General features: G+C 36.7%; 1 protein-coding gene across 3 annotated transcripts in view; it reads left to right on the top strand.

Moving 5' to 3' along the window:
* Window positions 1-17500, top strand: part of LOC144959599 (sodium-coupled monocarboxylate transporter 1-like) — a 72784-nt gene that overhangs the window by 20640 nt on the left and 34644 nt on the right. For all 3 annotated transcript variants that reach the window (XM_078892235.1, XM_078892227.1, XM_078892244.1), the window contains exon 2: window positions 11235-11363. In XM_078892235.1, coding sequence (XP_078748361.1) covers window positions 11243-11363 — 121 coding nt within the window. In that variant the 5' untranslated portion in view covers window positions 11235-11242. The remainder of the gene's footprint in view (window positions 1-11234; window positions 11364-17500) is intronic.

Raw genomic sequence — 17500 nt, 5'->3', positions numbered from 1 at the left:
TAAATAATTCGCTCCAAGAAACTGTTGATCACTGTACGTGATTCCAGCTAACTACCCTCAACCATATGTATATATATATATATATATATTATATATATATATATTATATATATATATATATATATATTTTTATTATTTAAATATTTACCAAGTTTGAGACAGTTACTTAATGTTTCAGGCTTATTTGATGCCAGGACTGAGTTTTTTTGACATTCGTCATTATGCATGTCGAGCATTTTTACCATATTTGTATCAAACGATTCTTATGATAAATATAATATATATATATATAATATATATAATTATATTATAATAAGTCGAGAATTTTTTTTAAAGCTGGAAAAAAATTATGGAGCAGTTTCAATACGAAGGAAAAATCAAGATCAATCAAATATTTGCTAGCAACAAGAAAAAAGACCTTAAGTAAATACTTCCTAAGTTTAATTAAAAATCATTCAATGAGACAGAAACTGCCAGGACGGCCGTGACATATTAGCCTATTGCGACGATAGGTCACAGAGAGTGAATTTCCACCACACCTTCGCGGCATACCTCTGCCGTACTCTGCAAATAATAAAAAACCCCATATATTTAAAATTTTGGCCAGAAAACTAGTCCTTCAAATATCGACCGATTTAAACGACCCTCATATTGATGACATCTCTCAAACCCGGGACCTCCGGCATTTGAAGGTAGGTTTTCTAGCCTAAATTTTAAATTCCTGCTATTTTCCATTCAGACTGTGATTTGGCAGGCTATATAGTATTGCTGCAAACAATAATTATAATTCATCGTTTGTATCACAAGGAGGCTTAGACACATTGCTTTGATTACAGTTAATTGCAACTGCACGCAGCGAAATAATTTATAATTTAAAGACAACAGATCATGGTCTTGTTTTCACATTCTCTAAACCTTCTCTCTCTCTCTCTCTCTCTCTCTCTCTCTCTCTCTCTCTCTCTCTCTCTCTGTGTGTGTGTGTGTATGTGTGTGTGTGTGTGTGTGCATGTATGTGTAACTTCACATTAGAGAGCGGCAATAAAAAAAAGCTAATAAGAAGCCTTGCGGAACTTAAAGCTTATTTAAATGCATAGTTTAAGGCAGGTGTCCACGCCTAAAATGTGTAGGATTAAAAATTGAGATAACATAATATAACATAACAAAATATATCAAAAATAATTTCAAACTGTTCCATGTATTAACTGTATTTACAATTTAAAAATACCGAATAATTTAAATGGATTTTTCGTAAAAATTTGTATTTGCCTCCGCGGGTCAATTTCACATAGGAGTAAAGAGTGTATTGCGGTCATTTTGATAAAAACATTGGACACTTTCGTTTTACTGTAAAACGTCACCCTTCGTTCGTATGTATTATAAAGATGGGAGGGCTAAGTATTTTAACCTTTCCTCGTAATTTCAGTTTTGTTCAAAAGCTTTGTTGCCTGTCGATGAAATCACGCATTTGAATTCCGCTCAATTTCGAACTCCTTAGTTACATATTGAACGCTTTTTTTGTTTACTTTCCAAGATTTTTCTAGAGAGGACCTACAAAATATATCTGTCGTCTATCTGGAATTTAGTAATGTATTTATGTCTTTATTGTTTTTTGTTGTTGGCTGAAGAAGGGTTTTGAGCCCGAAACGTTCCGTGTTTGGTGTTTTTAATTTGAAGCTGTTATATTCATTTTGTCTATTGCTTTTTATAGTCCACAGCTTCTAGCAGCCTAGAATCACTATTGCATGATAGGACATTATCTAGTTTTGTTCCGTTAAGCATTTCAGTCTTTCTCAGTTACTGTTTTTCAGGAAAAGACCATAACCATTGGATTCAATAGTCTGATGTCACGTCGCCCAGCAACGGCGGCCATCGTGGCGGCCATCATGTTTTGACTTTTACACATTCTGATCACAAGGCATATGAAAAGTTCTAGCCAGCATGAAGAATACAAAGCAATGATTTTCTTTGTTTAGAACCGGGCCGCGTGACATCAGACTATTGAATCGTATTGTAGCTCCATTTGCAATCCAGCTATCATGCTTAGATAATAAAAAACATGTACTTCGCATGTTGATCAACAAACTTGCCACTGAACTAGTCAAAGCCGAGACAAGTTTAAGTCATTTTAATCGATCAATTTATCACAATCTACGGGTTTGAATTAGTCCCAGTTTTCATCAAGGTTTTTTTTTCTTTCATATATGTATGTATGTAGGAGGAGGAGGAGGATGAAAAGGAGGAGGAGGAGAAGAAGAAGAAGAAGAAGAAGAAGAAGAAGAAGAGAGAAGAAGAAGAAGAAAGAAGAAGAAGAAGAAGAAGAAGAAGAAGAAGAAGAAGAGAAGAAGAAGAGAAGAAGAGAAGAGAAGAAGAAGAAGAAGAAGAAGAAGAAGAAGAAGAAGAAGAAGAAGAAGAAGAAGAGAAGAAGAAGAGAAGAAGAAGAAGAAGAAGAAGAGAGAAGAGAAGAAGAAGAAGAAGAAGAAGAGAAGAAGAAGAGAAGAAGAAGAAGAAGAAGAAGAAGAAGAAGAAGAAGAAGAAGAAGAAGAAGAAGAAAGAAGAGAAGAAGAAGAAGAAGAAGAAGAAGAAGAAGAAGAAGAAGAAGAAGAAGAAGAAGAGAAAGAAGAGAAGAAGAAGAAGAGGAAGAGAGGAAGAAGAAGAAGAAGAAGAAGGAGGAGGAGGAGAGGTAGGAGAAGAAGAAGAAGAAGAAGAAGAAGAAAGAAGAAGAAGATAGTAGTAGTAGTAGTAGTAGTAGTATTAGTAGTAGTAGTAGTAGTAGTAGTTGTTGTTGTATTAGTAGTAGTAGTAGTAGTAGTAGTAGTAGTAGTAGTAGTAGTAGTAGTAGTAGTAGTAGTAGTAGTAGTAGTAGTAGTAAGAAGAAGAAGAAGAAGAAGAAGAAGAAGAAGAAGAAGAAGAAGAAGAAGAAGAAGAAGAAGAAGAGGAAGAAGAAAATAGTGTCTTGTCCTTTCTTTGATTTGACAAAAGACCTTATTCAAGCAATCAGTACCGTCTATTTAATTATACAGACCGCGATGCCATGGACCACTCTCTCGAGTTCACCCACTATTGACACATCGTTTATTAAAGTAAGAAAGAGGGGGAGAAAAGGAGGAATAAAAACAAAATTTAACAGACGGCCTTTTCGTCCATTTTTACCCTGTGTAGTGACAGGTAATGTAAGATCACTGAAAAATAAAATTGATGAACTGTTTTCACTGTGTCGTTTTAATAGTGACTATCGTCAAGCCTCCATAATAGCGTTAACAGAGACTTGGCTATCTCCTCAAATACCATCATCATGTTTTAATATTGAACAATATTCACTATTTCGAGGAGATCGGACTAATGTAAATAAACGAACTGGGGGTGGGGTGTGCACATATATTAACAACAAATAGTGCCACCCCAATAACTGTCAGATAAAGAAAATGTATTGTGACGATTATATTGAATTTATTACTGTTTCGTCACGACCATATTATCTACCCCGGGAATACACTCATGTCATCATCATCAACGTCTACATTCCACCATCATCAGACAACACTACAGCGAAAAATATTTTGAGGAAAGAAATACAGGACATTCAAATTAAGTCACCCGATGCCGTATTGATGGTCACTGGCGATTTTAACCAATGTAACGATTTTACTCTCCCGGGACTTCATCAATACGTGGACTGCGAGACAAGGGACAAAAAAACATTAGATTTATTCCTGTGTAATATTAAAAATAGTTATAAATGTTTACCCCGTGCCCCATTAGGTTTATCTGACCACTGCATGCTCTTGCTACTCCCCACCTACCGCCCTGTTTTTAAACGTGTAAAACCAGTAAAGAAAAGTGTACAGATCTGGAACGGAAGTGTGTGTGAAGATTTGCGTGGTTGTTTTGAATGCACTGACTGGAATGTTTTTATCGAATCATGTGATAATGTGGATGAGCTGAATGACTGTGTGAGTGAGTATTTAAAATTCTGTGAACAGCTAATGTCTTGTAAAAAAGAAATAAAATATTATCCTAACAACAAGCCTTGGATAACAAAAGATCTAAAACTTTTATTGAACCAAAAGAAAACTCTCTTTACTAGTGGAAAGAAAAAAGATCTGAAAACAAAAAAAAAAGAGATAAAGAGAGTAATATCTAGTTGTAGAGACAAGTACAAAAATAAAATCGAAAAATGCTTTTCTTCTGGGGATATACGGGACACGTGGCGGGGGCTTAAAACTGCTGTTAACTATAATCCAAAGCCCACGATTATATCAGAAGACATCGAAATTGAAACTCTAAATAAATTTTATTCACGTTTCGACACAGCAAACAAATTTGATATTGAAAATGAAAAACATAAATTAGACAGGGCTTTGGAAGATGAAATGACTATTGAGGTCAGTGAAGAAGAAACGAGATTCGTATTTTCGAAACTAAACGAGAGGAAGGCTGCTGGGCCGGATGAATTGGAAGGGAAATTATTAAAAGAATGTGCCCATCAGCTTTCCCCCATTTATACACATATTTTTAACTGGTCCCTCCAATGCGTTTCGATCCCTGAAATTTGGAAAATTCAAAAATTATTCCTGTTCCAAAAAAAGAAAAACTTGAAACTATGAACGATCTCAGACCTGTTGCACTGACTTCAATAGTCATGAAATCTTTAGAAAAACTTGTTCTTGTTAAAATTAGGAATCAGTGTATGCCATTGAGTGATAGTCATCAATTTGCTTACAAACCAGGACGTGGCGTAGAGGATGCCATTTTGCTGTTTACAAACAACATCTACAGGCATCTAGATCACGCTAGGAGCGATTGCAGATTGCTTTTTGCAGATTTTTCTTCAGCGTTCAATACAATGCAACCTCAGTTGGTTGTTCAAAAATTGACTAGTCTGAATTTAAACAAGTATATAATTGCTTGGGTGCTCGAATTTCTTACGGAGAGAGCACAATATGTTCAATTAGGACAAAACAAATCTTCCTGTATAACTACAAATACTGGTGCTCCTCAAGGTTGTGCATTGTCCCCTGTATTATTCACAATATACACGAATGACTGTAGAAGTCAAAATCTGAGTGTACCTTTAATAAAGTTTGCAGATGACACCGCTCTTCAAGGCCTCATAACAAATGGCAACGAAGTGGCTTATAGGCAAGAAATTGATAGATTTGTGTCTTGGTGTGATGCCCACCACCTAGAGCTTAACATAAGCAAGACAAAGGAGCTAGTGATTGACTTTAGGAGAAGGAAGGAACCGATAGAACCGTTAAAATTAAAGGACCAATTCGTCCAGCGAGTTCATCACTACAAATACCTTGGTGTAACGATTGATGACAGGCTCAAGTGGGATAAACACTTGAAAATAATTAAGCATAAGATGTGCAGACGTACATATTTTTTATCAAAACTCTCTCAGTTTAGAATAGATAAAACCCTCTGCACATTATTTTATAGAGCAGTAATTGAAAGTGTTTTGTCATTTTGTATAACAGCTTGGGGAGGCAATTGCTTAGCAGTGGAAAGGAACAAAATAAATTCAAAAATTAAAAAATCCATTAAACGCTATATAAATGATGTTGACGATGTAGATCTTTTATACGAGAAATTTTGTATAAATAAAATAACTAAAATATTAAATGACCAGTATCATCCACTAAGACCATCAATTATTATGTCAGAAAGAAGTGGTCGCCCTTTCTCTATTTCAACGAAAACAGAGAGACACCGAAAATCTTTTCTGCCGTCCAGTATTAGGCTTTATAACAACAAGCAATAATCATTTTATATAATAATTTCTCATTTTTACTTTAAAAAAATATAAATATTAATTTATTAATTTATTTGTTTTGCAATCTTTTCAATTTTCAATCTATAGTGACAGTTTTAACTATTATACAGTGTTGAAATTATTCATATTATAAAGTGCAGCTCTGGTTATAGAGCTGCTCCTTTTAAAAAAATATATATACATCCTATTTCCATTGTATTTTTATCTTATTGTGTAAATTATAACACGTCTGTACAAGAAATTTCCTTTTTGGGATGCAATAAAGTATTATTATTATTATTATTATTATTATTATTATTATTATTATTATTATTATTATTATTATTATTATTATTATTATTATTATTATTATTATTATTATTATATGCTTGGAAAATCGTACAAAAGACTCTGAATGACTCTTTTTCAATTGGTATTTGTGTCAGAATGCCTTTATATCTACACAATGACCCTTGATCCACATTTATTATCACGAAGGGCACAATATTAAGCCCCACTAATAAAACTGCCTTACTGCTCGTTCCGTAATCATGTCATTAATACATTAACGGTATAGTGTGGTAAACATTGCCTGTGTGCAACGTAAATCAATAACTCAGTTAAAGTAAAGACCACGCTCGTCCAAAGCACGGATTAAAAGAGCTTTGTTTTACCAAGCCCTTAACTCATTTTATTTTCCAGTTAACTCACTCAATCACAGTCATAGAGATTTTTGCTACTTTTCAAAATTGGAAAAAATGTACTAAAAATGAGCATGTACATAGATTATAGTTTTATTCAACTACCACTGACATGTAAAAACTAAAAACATTAGCTAGTTTTATTCAACTACCACTAACATGTAAAATCATGTGCGGCTATGTGGTCTAGTGGTATGACACTCGCTTTCGGATCGGAAGGTCCTGGGTTCGAGCCTCGCGCTCAACGCATAGTTTAGTCCTTGGAAAAGGCCCATTACTCACATTCTCTCACCGTACTCAGATGTAAAATGAGTACCTGCCGTTAACAGCGTTGTCTTTGTCCGAAAACTTGTAATATCGCCTAACAGGAGTCATGTCCCGTCCTACATGTTAAATGTTGCTGTTGGTCAGGGACCCCTTGTAAAGCGCTTTGAGCATATTTAGTGGATATTGCGCTATATAAAGCTCAATTTTAATTTAATTTTATAATTTTTTAAATTAAAAAAAAAACTAAAAACATTAGCTTTGATAATACGCCTATAGTTTGTCTCATAAAAATATAATAAATAGACATGGGGTAAAAGTAACCCGAGTAAACTACGGGTAGAACCAGTTACTAAGTTACTCTGCGTCATTACGAGGGAAGTGACGTTACGACTGTTCAACCCTATTATAATCAGAAATAGGGAAATAATAGGAAAAAGAGAGTTTATAATTTAAGTTTAATTACCTCTCTTACGTAAATAAATTATAATATCTCATGAGAGATGAATTTGTTTCAAACCAATATGTAAAATGAGACAAAAGTATGACCCAACATTTCAAAGTGGACAGAATCTTGAAGCTCATTAAAAATCTTTCTTGCGGTTATCCGGACTTGTATTGCGACTTAATAAGACACATTTTGCAAATCAGATCCGGCATTGTGACGTGAAATTGTGCATAATATGTATTGCTGTTTGTTCATCCAGACTGGACGTGCAAATCCCTATTCGCTGGTATGTCATATCCAAGTAGTGTGGCGCCCGGGGTAGCGGCTGCTATTCGGGCACCGGATTGGATCAAATTTAGTCACACACCGGGGCGAGCAGCTCATGTGGCTCGTTGGCTCGATACCCGGGATGGTCTCGTGACAGTCAACCGGGATTTACACCTTTGCCCTCCCGTGAGGCTCAAGCCCCCTCACCAGCTGCAAAGTAATGTTCCACGAGGGGGTTGCCAGGCTTTGATACCAGTAAGAGGAGACACTGGGTGACTACGAATCGGCTTCGGTCGAGGAGCTCTCTCACGGCCAGTGCGCTTCATCGGTGGGGTCTTTCTACCTGTCCAACATGTACCCGCTGTGGGCAAGAACCCGAGACGGCAGAGCATCTAGTCGAACGGAGTGTTGTGACGATGCTACCCGGCGGGTTTGCGACGGTGCACAAATGCGGACCAGGCTTTGCTGATTGGGTCGATCGTCATAACATAGTAGTGTGAAAACCATAAGAGGTTGCTGCTGGTGTGTCTAGATTTTAAGCGAAGTATTACAGTTTTAACTGGTTTGTTGTTGTTAGCTTATCATCATATCGTATGTGTATCGTACACAAAAGAAGGCTATATACGTGGACCGCACCAAATGGGCAGACAAAGAACCAAATAGATTATATAATCATAAACAAGAGATGGAGAACATCAGTGACAGCGGCAAGAACCCTACCCGGGGCAGACTGTGATAGCGATCATGAGCTACTAATAGCAGACGTCAAAATGAGACTCAAGATTATCAAATCGCCTCCCAAACCAGTTCGGTATGACCTCTCCATGATACATTTCAACATCCAGTATAAACTTGAAGTTAAGAACAGTTTCAGTGCATTACAAGACATGGCAGAAGAGATGGAACCTGAAGAGTTGGCAGAAAAGATTGAGAATACTTTTAAAAGAGCAGCAGTGGAACACCTACCAAAAAGGGCATCTAAGAAAAAAACATGGATAACAAACGAAACTCTTGAAGCCATGGAAACAAGGAAAAACATCAAGCAAAGGTACGGTCTACATTCTGACGAGTATAAAGAAGCAAAACATATGTGAAGAAATTAACAAAACGGGACAAGACCGATTCATTAAAACAAAAACTCGATGACATAGAACTGGCAATGTATACCAATCAGACAAATAAAATGCACAAAGAAATCAACAACCTAACAAATGAGTTCAAACCACGCCTATCGACCATAAAAGATACCAACGGCACACCCCTAAACGACCAGAAAAAATCGCAGATAGGTGGGCTGAATACTGTAAGGAAATGTACGATGGCAACGCAAACACATTGCCAATGATGGAACCAAATGGAGATGAACTACCACCCCTACGAAGCGAAGTAGAATGGGCAATTAAACAGCTCCCAACAGGCAAATCAGCAGGAAACGATGAAATATCGGGAGAAATGATCAAAGCTAGTGAAGACGAGGGGACTGCATTATATCACACTCTCTGTAAAAAGATATGGCACGAAGAACGATGGCCAAATGAATGTACAAAGGCTGTATTTATACCAATCCCCAAAAAAGGAGACCTACAGCTATGCACAAATTACAGGACGATATCAATCATCAGCCATGCAAGCAAGATCTTACTGAAAATTATTTTGAAGAGATTAGAGAAAGTGGTGAAGGGAGAAGTCAGCCAAAATCAAGCAGGCTTTAGACCAAACAGGGGAACAAGAGACCAAATATTTAATATCAGGACACTGATTGAAAAAAGCAGGGAGGCAAACATAGATCTACACATGTGCTTCATAGATTACAGCAAAGCGTTTGACTGCGTAAAGCACGAACAAATAGTAACAACTTTGAAGAACTTAAACTGCCACTACAAAATAGTCAACCTCATAAACAATCTTTACCAACAACAGACAGCAACGGTTAGACTAGAATATGGACTTACAAAATGGTTCCCAATAAAGCGGGGAGTGAGGCAGGGGTGCATCCTTTCACTTTCACTATTCAGCCTATACACCGAAACAATAATGCGTGATGTAATGACAGAAGAAAAAGATGAAGAGTACAGTGCCGTGAAGATAAATGGCAGGAAGATCTCTGACCTACGATATGCAGACGACACGGCGCTATTGTCAACAACATCAACAGGTCTCAACAAACTAGTAAAATCGGTAAAAAAAAAAAACATAGTGAAGACAAAGACCTATTATTAAACGCAAAGAAAACGAAAATAATGAGCACAGATAAAAGCAGCACTGCTCAGGTCGAAATAGAAGGAGAACAACTGGAAAATGTTACAAATTTCATTTACCTTGGAGCACAAATAGAAGCCAATGGAAAATCGGCACCAGATATCAGGAGAAGACTTGCAATTGCAAGCAACAAACTAAACAAAATGATGGCAATCTGGAAGAGCGAGGAAGTCAGACTGAAAATGAAGATCCTAACATCCTGTATTTTTCCTACTGCAATATATGGATGCGAGACATGGTCTATAACCAAAGAATCAGAAAAGAGAATAACCGCCTTCGAAATGAAATGCTATAGAAAAATCTTACGCATCCCGTGGACAAACAAAGAAAGCAATGCAAACATCATGAAAACACTAGGACTAAAAAAGTCCCTGCTAATGAGTAAGATAAAAAAAGCTGAAACTGAATTACTTTGGGCACCTGAAAAGACACGACACACTAGAGAGAGATGTACTAGAGGGCATGGCGGAGGGCAAAAGAGGCAGAGGAAGACCACAAAGAAGATGGCAACAGGATATACAGGAATGGCTCAACAACGGCGTGACGGAATGTGGCAGATGGGCACAAGACAGAGACTTCTTCCGAAGGACTGTGTGGGAGGCTACGTCCAAGTGATATGCCAGAGAGAGAGAGAGAGAGAGAGAGAGAGAGAGAGAGAGAGAGAGAGAGAGAGAGAGAGATGTGTATCGTTTAAGAGCTAATAAGCTTTTAAAATATTTAAATACCCTTTGTAATTTTCATGCATTGATAACATTTTTCAACGTTAAATTATATAAGCAACATTCGAAGTTAATTTGACAATCTTAGGTACATATCACTGTTTCAAATTATAAATATCTAACACACAAATATTTGCCATAGTCAAGAAAGATTTGACATATCCACTTTTAGAGCTTAAATCAATTGCTATGCAAAGTGCAAATAATATCCAATGACATGGAACATTACTCATCGTAATCAGATCTTATGTTGGTTAGCAGGCATTCTAAAAAAACAGTAATTGAATTATTAAGACGTGTCTCAAATATTAGATTATTTCAAATTGCTACAGTAAATACGGTATTTTCCTTATAGACGAATGACATCGTAACAATGACACTATCACATCTCATTCATCTGTAGTGTTTCATTCATCCTGTTTTGTTGATAAAGGGGAAACCCAAAACGTTAATTTGATCTGTTCTTGTAATAACATTGAAGCTTGCTAGAAATATCTATTGTTCTATTTTAAGTGTGCTTCCTTACAAAGGAGCATACGTACTATTTCCTGCCCATCAATGTCTTGTTTATTCATCTTAACAACGCCACTACCACATCATCTCATTCATCTGCAGTGTTTCATTCATCCTGTTTGTTGATAAAGGGGAAACCCGAAACGTCCATTCTATCTGTTTTCGTAATTAAATTGAAGCTTACATTCAATTTCACATTGTTTTTTGCATCATTAGAATTAACAGTTCATAGTTGACTAAATTTATTATATTATCAATCATGTTCTATTACATAACCGTATATTTCTAACTATTCTGTTTTATTGTAGGTTTCATCATGAAAGTAAAAATGAATCCGTTCACCATATGGGACTATTTGGTCTTCTTCGCCACTCTTCTGTTGTCAATGGGCATTGGTGTCTATTTTGCTTTTCAAGGGCGAAAGAAGAAATCGGAAGGTAAGTGCAGACATGGCGTTTAAAAAAAAACAATTGAAAGCATTGCTAAAAATTGGGAATGATATATATATATATATATATATATATATATATATATATATATATATATATATATATATATATATATATATATATTATTGGTGGTATGTCTGACATATCTTTTGAACCAACAAATAAACTGTTTAACCTTAAAAGTTTATTACTGCTATGCGTTTAGGTAAATTACTTACAAAATCCGCCAGTAAATTAAACATACCGACGTATAAAACTGTGTAAACTTAAATATCTATAGTTTGATTGATATAATTTAGTGAGGACTTAATAAACAAAGAGCTGAGTGACGCCATCTTTGCTTGTCCATAGAAGACAAAATTGACGTCACTCGGAACTTTGTTATAGTTTTTTCACAACCATTTTGATGCTAACTTCTTATCAAATTATATCATTATAACTTCCATACAAGGATGAATAAAGTGCATTCTATCTTATCAGACTATAAACTTTTGGATGTTGTGAATGATATTATATAAACGCATAGCATCAGTAAACCGAGTGGTAAAATCTTGTGAGTACTTGTCACTCAACTGAGGGTCTAAAACAGTAACAATGAGCAAAGTGACGTCTACTTCATTTATTCTATAACTGTGATATCACACACCTTATTTAAACATGCACGTGTTAAAAAGTTTGAAGTGGTTATTCAGTATCAGATACTGAATAGTGCTTTGCCACTATTCAGTATCCATAAGGAACTCTTTTTTATAGAGAGAGTGAAAAGTGCGACAATCTCGGTTGAATGGAAATAAACTGTTGACCTACTTCCAGGTTGAACACATGCACTAACTGACAGCCCGATTCAAAGCTGTAAAAATATTTTGATCGTAATTTTTTTAAAATTTTTGCTTTTATGCAATTAACATAGTTCAAAATATCAAAATAAGAGTGGCATTCAAATCCATTTTTAAATGTCTAAATAGACATGATTAAATGTCACTAAGATTTCAGTGACACCATGGCTTGGTGGATATAGCTGTTTGACTCTGAGTTTTAAGGTTCGAGAGTTCAAATCCCGGTAGGGGTGACTTGTTTTTTTTTTTTCCCCATTATTTTTTTAATTCCTCTGTCTATTGATATTTTTTAAACTTTTGTTTTTATAATTTTATTTGCTTGTAATATACTTTAATGTTGATATTATACTATTGTACTTTTATTATTATTATTATTATTATTATTATTATTATTATTATTATTATTATTATTATTATTATTATTATTATTATTATTATTATTATTATTATTTCTACTTACTTTCTATTATTATTATTTCTACTTACTTACTATTATTATTATTGTTGTTGTAATCGTCATCATCACTATTATGATTATGATGATTTTTTTTAATCAAGTAGTTGGAGTAATTTAATCAGTTATCGATTTATTACGAATATCTTTTATGTGTTATCATCTCGTTGTTGTTTTTCATTATTGTGCTCTTCTATTGTTCATTATTTTTAAAAATCTTGTTTTTTTTTCTGTTTGTCTCATTTGTTGTTGTTGTTGTTGTTGTTGTTGTTGTTGTTGTTTGTTTGTTTGTTTGTTTGTTTTGTCATCTAAGGCAAACCCGATTCATTATAAATATGTGGGCAGACTTTCTGCATTTTTTAATTGAGCGATGTACTTACGTGAATTAATTGCCGTGCTATATTAAAATTTACGTGATAATAATAATATAATAATAATAATAATAATAATAATAATAATAATAATAATAATAATAATAATAATAATAATAATGATGATGATAATAATAATAATAATAATAATAATAATAATAATAATAATAATAATAATAATAATAATAATAATAATAATAATAATAATAATAATTTAGATAGATACTGAATATTAGACTACAATTGACATCTATTTACTGAATACACGTGGTATTGTTAGGGGTGTTTCTTTTTTTTACGAAACCTGCCAAAACACGCCGATACCCGACAAAGTTATGGGAAGTAGGCAGCAGTGGGGAGTGAACCTGGGACTCAGGGAAGTGTACACCGTTGGGGAGTGAACCTGGGGCTGGGTTTCGTAAAAAAAAAAGCAATTACTTTTTTACGAAACCCGACAATATCCGACAAAGTTATGGAAAGAAAGTAGGCAACAGTGAGGGAGTGAACCGGAGATTCAGGGAAGTGTACACTATTGGGGAGTAAACCTAAGTCGATGGTTTTTTGGCGGGATTTGGCGGATTTCGTAAAAAAGTAATTGCTTCATTCTCGTCTGGTACCCATCTCCCATAGTCCGGCTTCATTTCCCACTGGTATCCATCTTCCCTAGTCCCAGGTTCATTTCCACTGATATCCTCTTCTCACAGTCCCAGGTTCACTCCCAACCGGTGTGCACTTCCCTGAGTCCCGGTTCGTTGCCCAATGGTGCCCACTTCCCATAACTTTTGAAAATTTCGGTAGGTTTCGAAATAAAAGTACATTCTGAGCTCACTGTCCACTGGAATCAGCATCTCGCAGTCCCAGGTTCAATCCTCATCAGTGTCCAAATCCCAGATTCACTCCCCACTGCTGCCTGCTTCCCATTACTTTGTCGGGTTTTGGCGGGTTTCGTAAATAAGTAATTCCCCTCCCCCTTGGTATTGCTTTTTTACAAAATCCAGAGTCCCAGGTTCACTCCCCACAAGTGTACACTTCCCTGAATCTCAGGATCACCCCCCCCCCCCCCCCACTGTTGCCTGCTTCAATAAGTTTGTCGGATATTACCATGTTTTGTCGGGTTTCGTAAAAAAGTAATTGCTTTTATATGAAACTCGCTGAAACCCGCCGAAAACCAGAGTCTCAGGTTCACTCCCTACTGGTGTACACTTCCTTGAATCTCAAGTTAACTCCCTACTGTTGCCTACTTCCCATAACTGTCGAATATTGCCGGGCTTCGTAAAAAAGTAATTGCTTTTATGTGAAATTCGCTGAAACCCGCCGAAAACCATAGTCTCAGGTTCACTCCCCACTGGTGTACACTTCCCTGAGTCTCAGGTTCACTCCCCACTGTTGCCTACTTCTCACAACTTTGTCGGATATTGCCGGATTTCGTAAAAAAAGTAATTGCTTTTATGTGAAACTCGCTGAAACCCGACAAAAACCATAGTCTCAGGTTCACTCCCCACTGGTGTACACTTCCCTGAGTTTCAGGTCCACTCCCCACTGGTGTACACTTCCCTGAGTCTCAGGTTCACTCCCCACTGTTGCCTACTTCCCACAACTTTGTCGGATATTGCCGGGTTTCGTAAAAAAGTAATTGCTTTTATGTGAAACTCACTGAAACCCGCCGAAAACCAGAGTCTCAGGTTCACTCCCCACTGTTGTCTACTTCCCATAACTTTCTCGGATATTGCAAGGATTAGTCGGGTTTCGTAAAAAAGTAATTGCTTTTATATGAAACTAGCTGAAGCCCGCCGAAAACCATAGTCTCAGGTTCACTCCCCACTGGTGTATACTTCCATGAATCTCAGGTTCACTCCCCACTGTTGTCTACTTCCCATAACTTTCTCAGATATTGCCAGGTTTCGTCGGGTTTCGTAAAAGAGTAATTGCTTTTATATGAAACTCGCTGAAACCCGCCGAAAATCAGAGTCTCAGGTTCACTCCCTACTGGTGTACACTTCCTTGAATCTCAAGTTAACTCCCTACTGTTGCCTACTTCCCATAACTGTCGAATATTGCCGGGCTTCGTAAAAAAGTAATTGCTTTTATGTGAAATTCGCTGAAACCCGCCGAAAACCATAGTCTCAGGTTCACTCCCCACTGGTGTACACTTCCCTGAGTCTCAGGTTCACTCCCCACTGTTGCCTACTTCTCACAACTTTGTCGGATATTGCCGGATTTCGTAAAAAAAGTAATTGCTTTTATGTGAAACTCGCTGAAACCCGACAAAAACCATAGTCTCAGGTTCACTCCCCACTGGTGTACACTTCCCTGAGTTTCAGGTCCACTCCCCACTGGTGTACACTTCCCTGAGTCTCAGGTTCACTCCCCACTGTTGCCTACTTCCCACAACTTTGTCGGATATTGCCGGGTTTCGTAAAAAAGTAATTGCTTTTATGTGAAACTCACTGAAACCCGCCGAAAACCAGAGTCTCAGGTTCACTCCCCACTGTTGTCTACTTCCCATAACTTTCTCGGATATTGCAAGGATTAGTCGGGTTTCGTAAAAAAGTAATTGCTTTTATATGAAACTAGCTGAAGCCCGCCGAAAACCATAGTCTCAGGTTCACTCCCCACTGGTGTATACTTCCATGAATCTCAGGTTCACTCCCCACTGTTGTCTACTTCCCATAACTTTCTCAGATATTGCCAGGTTTCGTCGGGTTTCGTAAAAGAGTAATTGCTTTTATATGAAACTCGCTGAAACCCGCTGAAAACCAGAGTCTCAGGTTCACTCCCCACTGTTTGCCTACTTTCAATAACTGTCGGATATTGCCGGGTTTCGTAAAAAAGTAATTGCTTTTATGTGAAACTCGCTGAAACCCGCCAAAAACCATAGTCTCAGGTTCACTCCCCACTGGTGTACACTTCCCTGAGTTTCAGGTTCACTCCCCACTGGTGTACACTTCCCTGAGTCTCAGGTTCACTCCCCACTGTTGCCTACTTCCCACAACTTTGTCGGATATTGCCGGGTTTCGTAAAAAAGTAATTGCTTTTATGTGAAACTCGCTGAAACCCGCCGAAAACCAGAGTCTCAGGTTCACTCCCCACTGGTGTACACTTCCATGAATCTCAGGTTCACTCCCCACTGGTGTATACTTCACTGAGTCTCAGGTTCACTCCCCACGCTTTGCCGCATATTGTCGGGTATCGTAAAAAAAGTAATCCCCCCCCCACACATTTTTTATTGCTTTTTTACAAAACCCAGAGTCCCAGGTTCACTCCCCACTGGTGTACACTTCCCTGAATCTCAGGTTCATCCCCTCCCCCTCCTACACACACACACACACACACACACCCCGCTGCTGTCTACCTCCCATAACTTTGTCGGATATTGCCGGGTGTCGTCGCGTTTCGTAAAAAGTAATTGCTTTTTATTACGAAACCCGCCGAAACCCAGTCCCAGGTTCACTCCCCACTGGTGTACACTTTTCTGAGCCCCATATTCACTCCCCCAGCTGTCCTCTTCCCATAACTTTGTCAGGTTTCGGAAAAAAAAAACACCGTACAAAAACCACTATTCAGTGTCAGATACTGAATAGTGCAAAACCACTATTCAGTATCAGATACTGAATAGTACAAAAGCACTATTCAGTATCAGATACTGAATAGTGCAAAACCACTATTCAGTATCAGATACTGAATAGTGCTAGCCTAAAAGTTTGTGAGAGTGTTCAGAATGGGGAGGGCACTTGAGGATATTATTTTCAATATTTACTAAGTCACATCAGATAGGAAATGAGTCGTGAAAAAGTGAAGTTTCAAAATACTCAAGGTATTGTTGTATTAACTCTCTCCTTACCGGCCATGTTAGGGATTGTCCCCAAAACTCCACATCCAACCTATACAAAAAATATATTTATTTCACTCAAACACAAAAGCTGTCAGTTCTTGCTATACATATTTTTCTGCTAAACGAGCTCCTCAACATAGTGTTAATATACTTTAACTATAGCAAACATTTTGATGTACAAAAGAAATCAGAATGAGAAAAATGTTGGCTGCATCGTAACGAATGTAACGATTTTCCTATGGGTGGTAAGGCGAGAGATAAGGAAACAAGATAAGTATTGTTCTCTTTAAGTAATTAAAATAATTGACAAAACATTGCAGTTTACTCAAAGCAGGTTTTGAAAGGTAGGTACCTCCTCATTCGGCTGTTCGGCATGGTATCCAATATTATAGCTATGGGATTCGAGAGAGTTATGAAAACTGAATCTGATAAATGGATACTACTCACTAAATTTAACTATTATAATGCTTTTTAGTCGTGATCACAACGTTATTCGAATAGATGGCAATTTTAGTCAAGAGGTCAATTTTTATGTAAAATGAGTTCTCATCAAAAATCATTAAATCAAACATTTTTCTACATATTGATGAAATATCTTAATTGAATTCTACTCCTAAATGTTTTATTTTAAC

Source organism: Berghia stephanieae, chromosome 1 (assembly GCF_034508935.2).
Source record: "Berghia stephanieae isolate SIO BIC M18660-M18661 chromosome 1, UCSD_Bste_1.3, whole genome shotgun sequence".
Taxonomy (NCBI): Eukaryota; Metazoa; Mollusca; class Gastropoda; order Nudibranchia; family Aeolidiidae; genus Berghia; species Berghia stephanieae.
The sequence above is the reverse complement of the archived record's forward strand: the minus strand, read 5'-3'. Positions and strand labels throughout refer to the sequence as shown.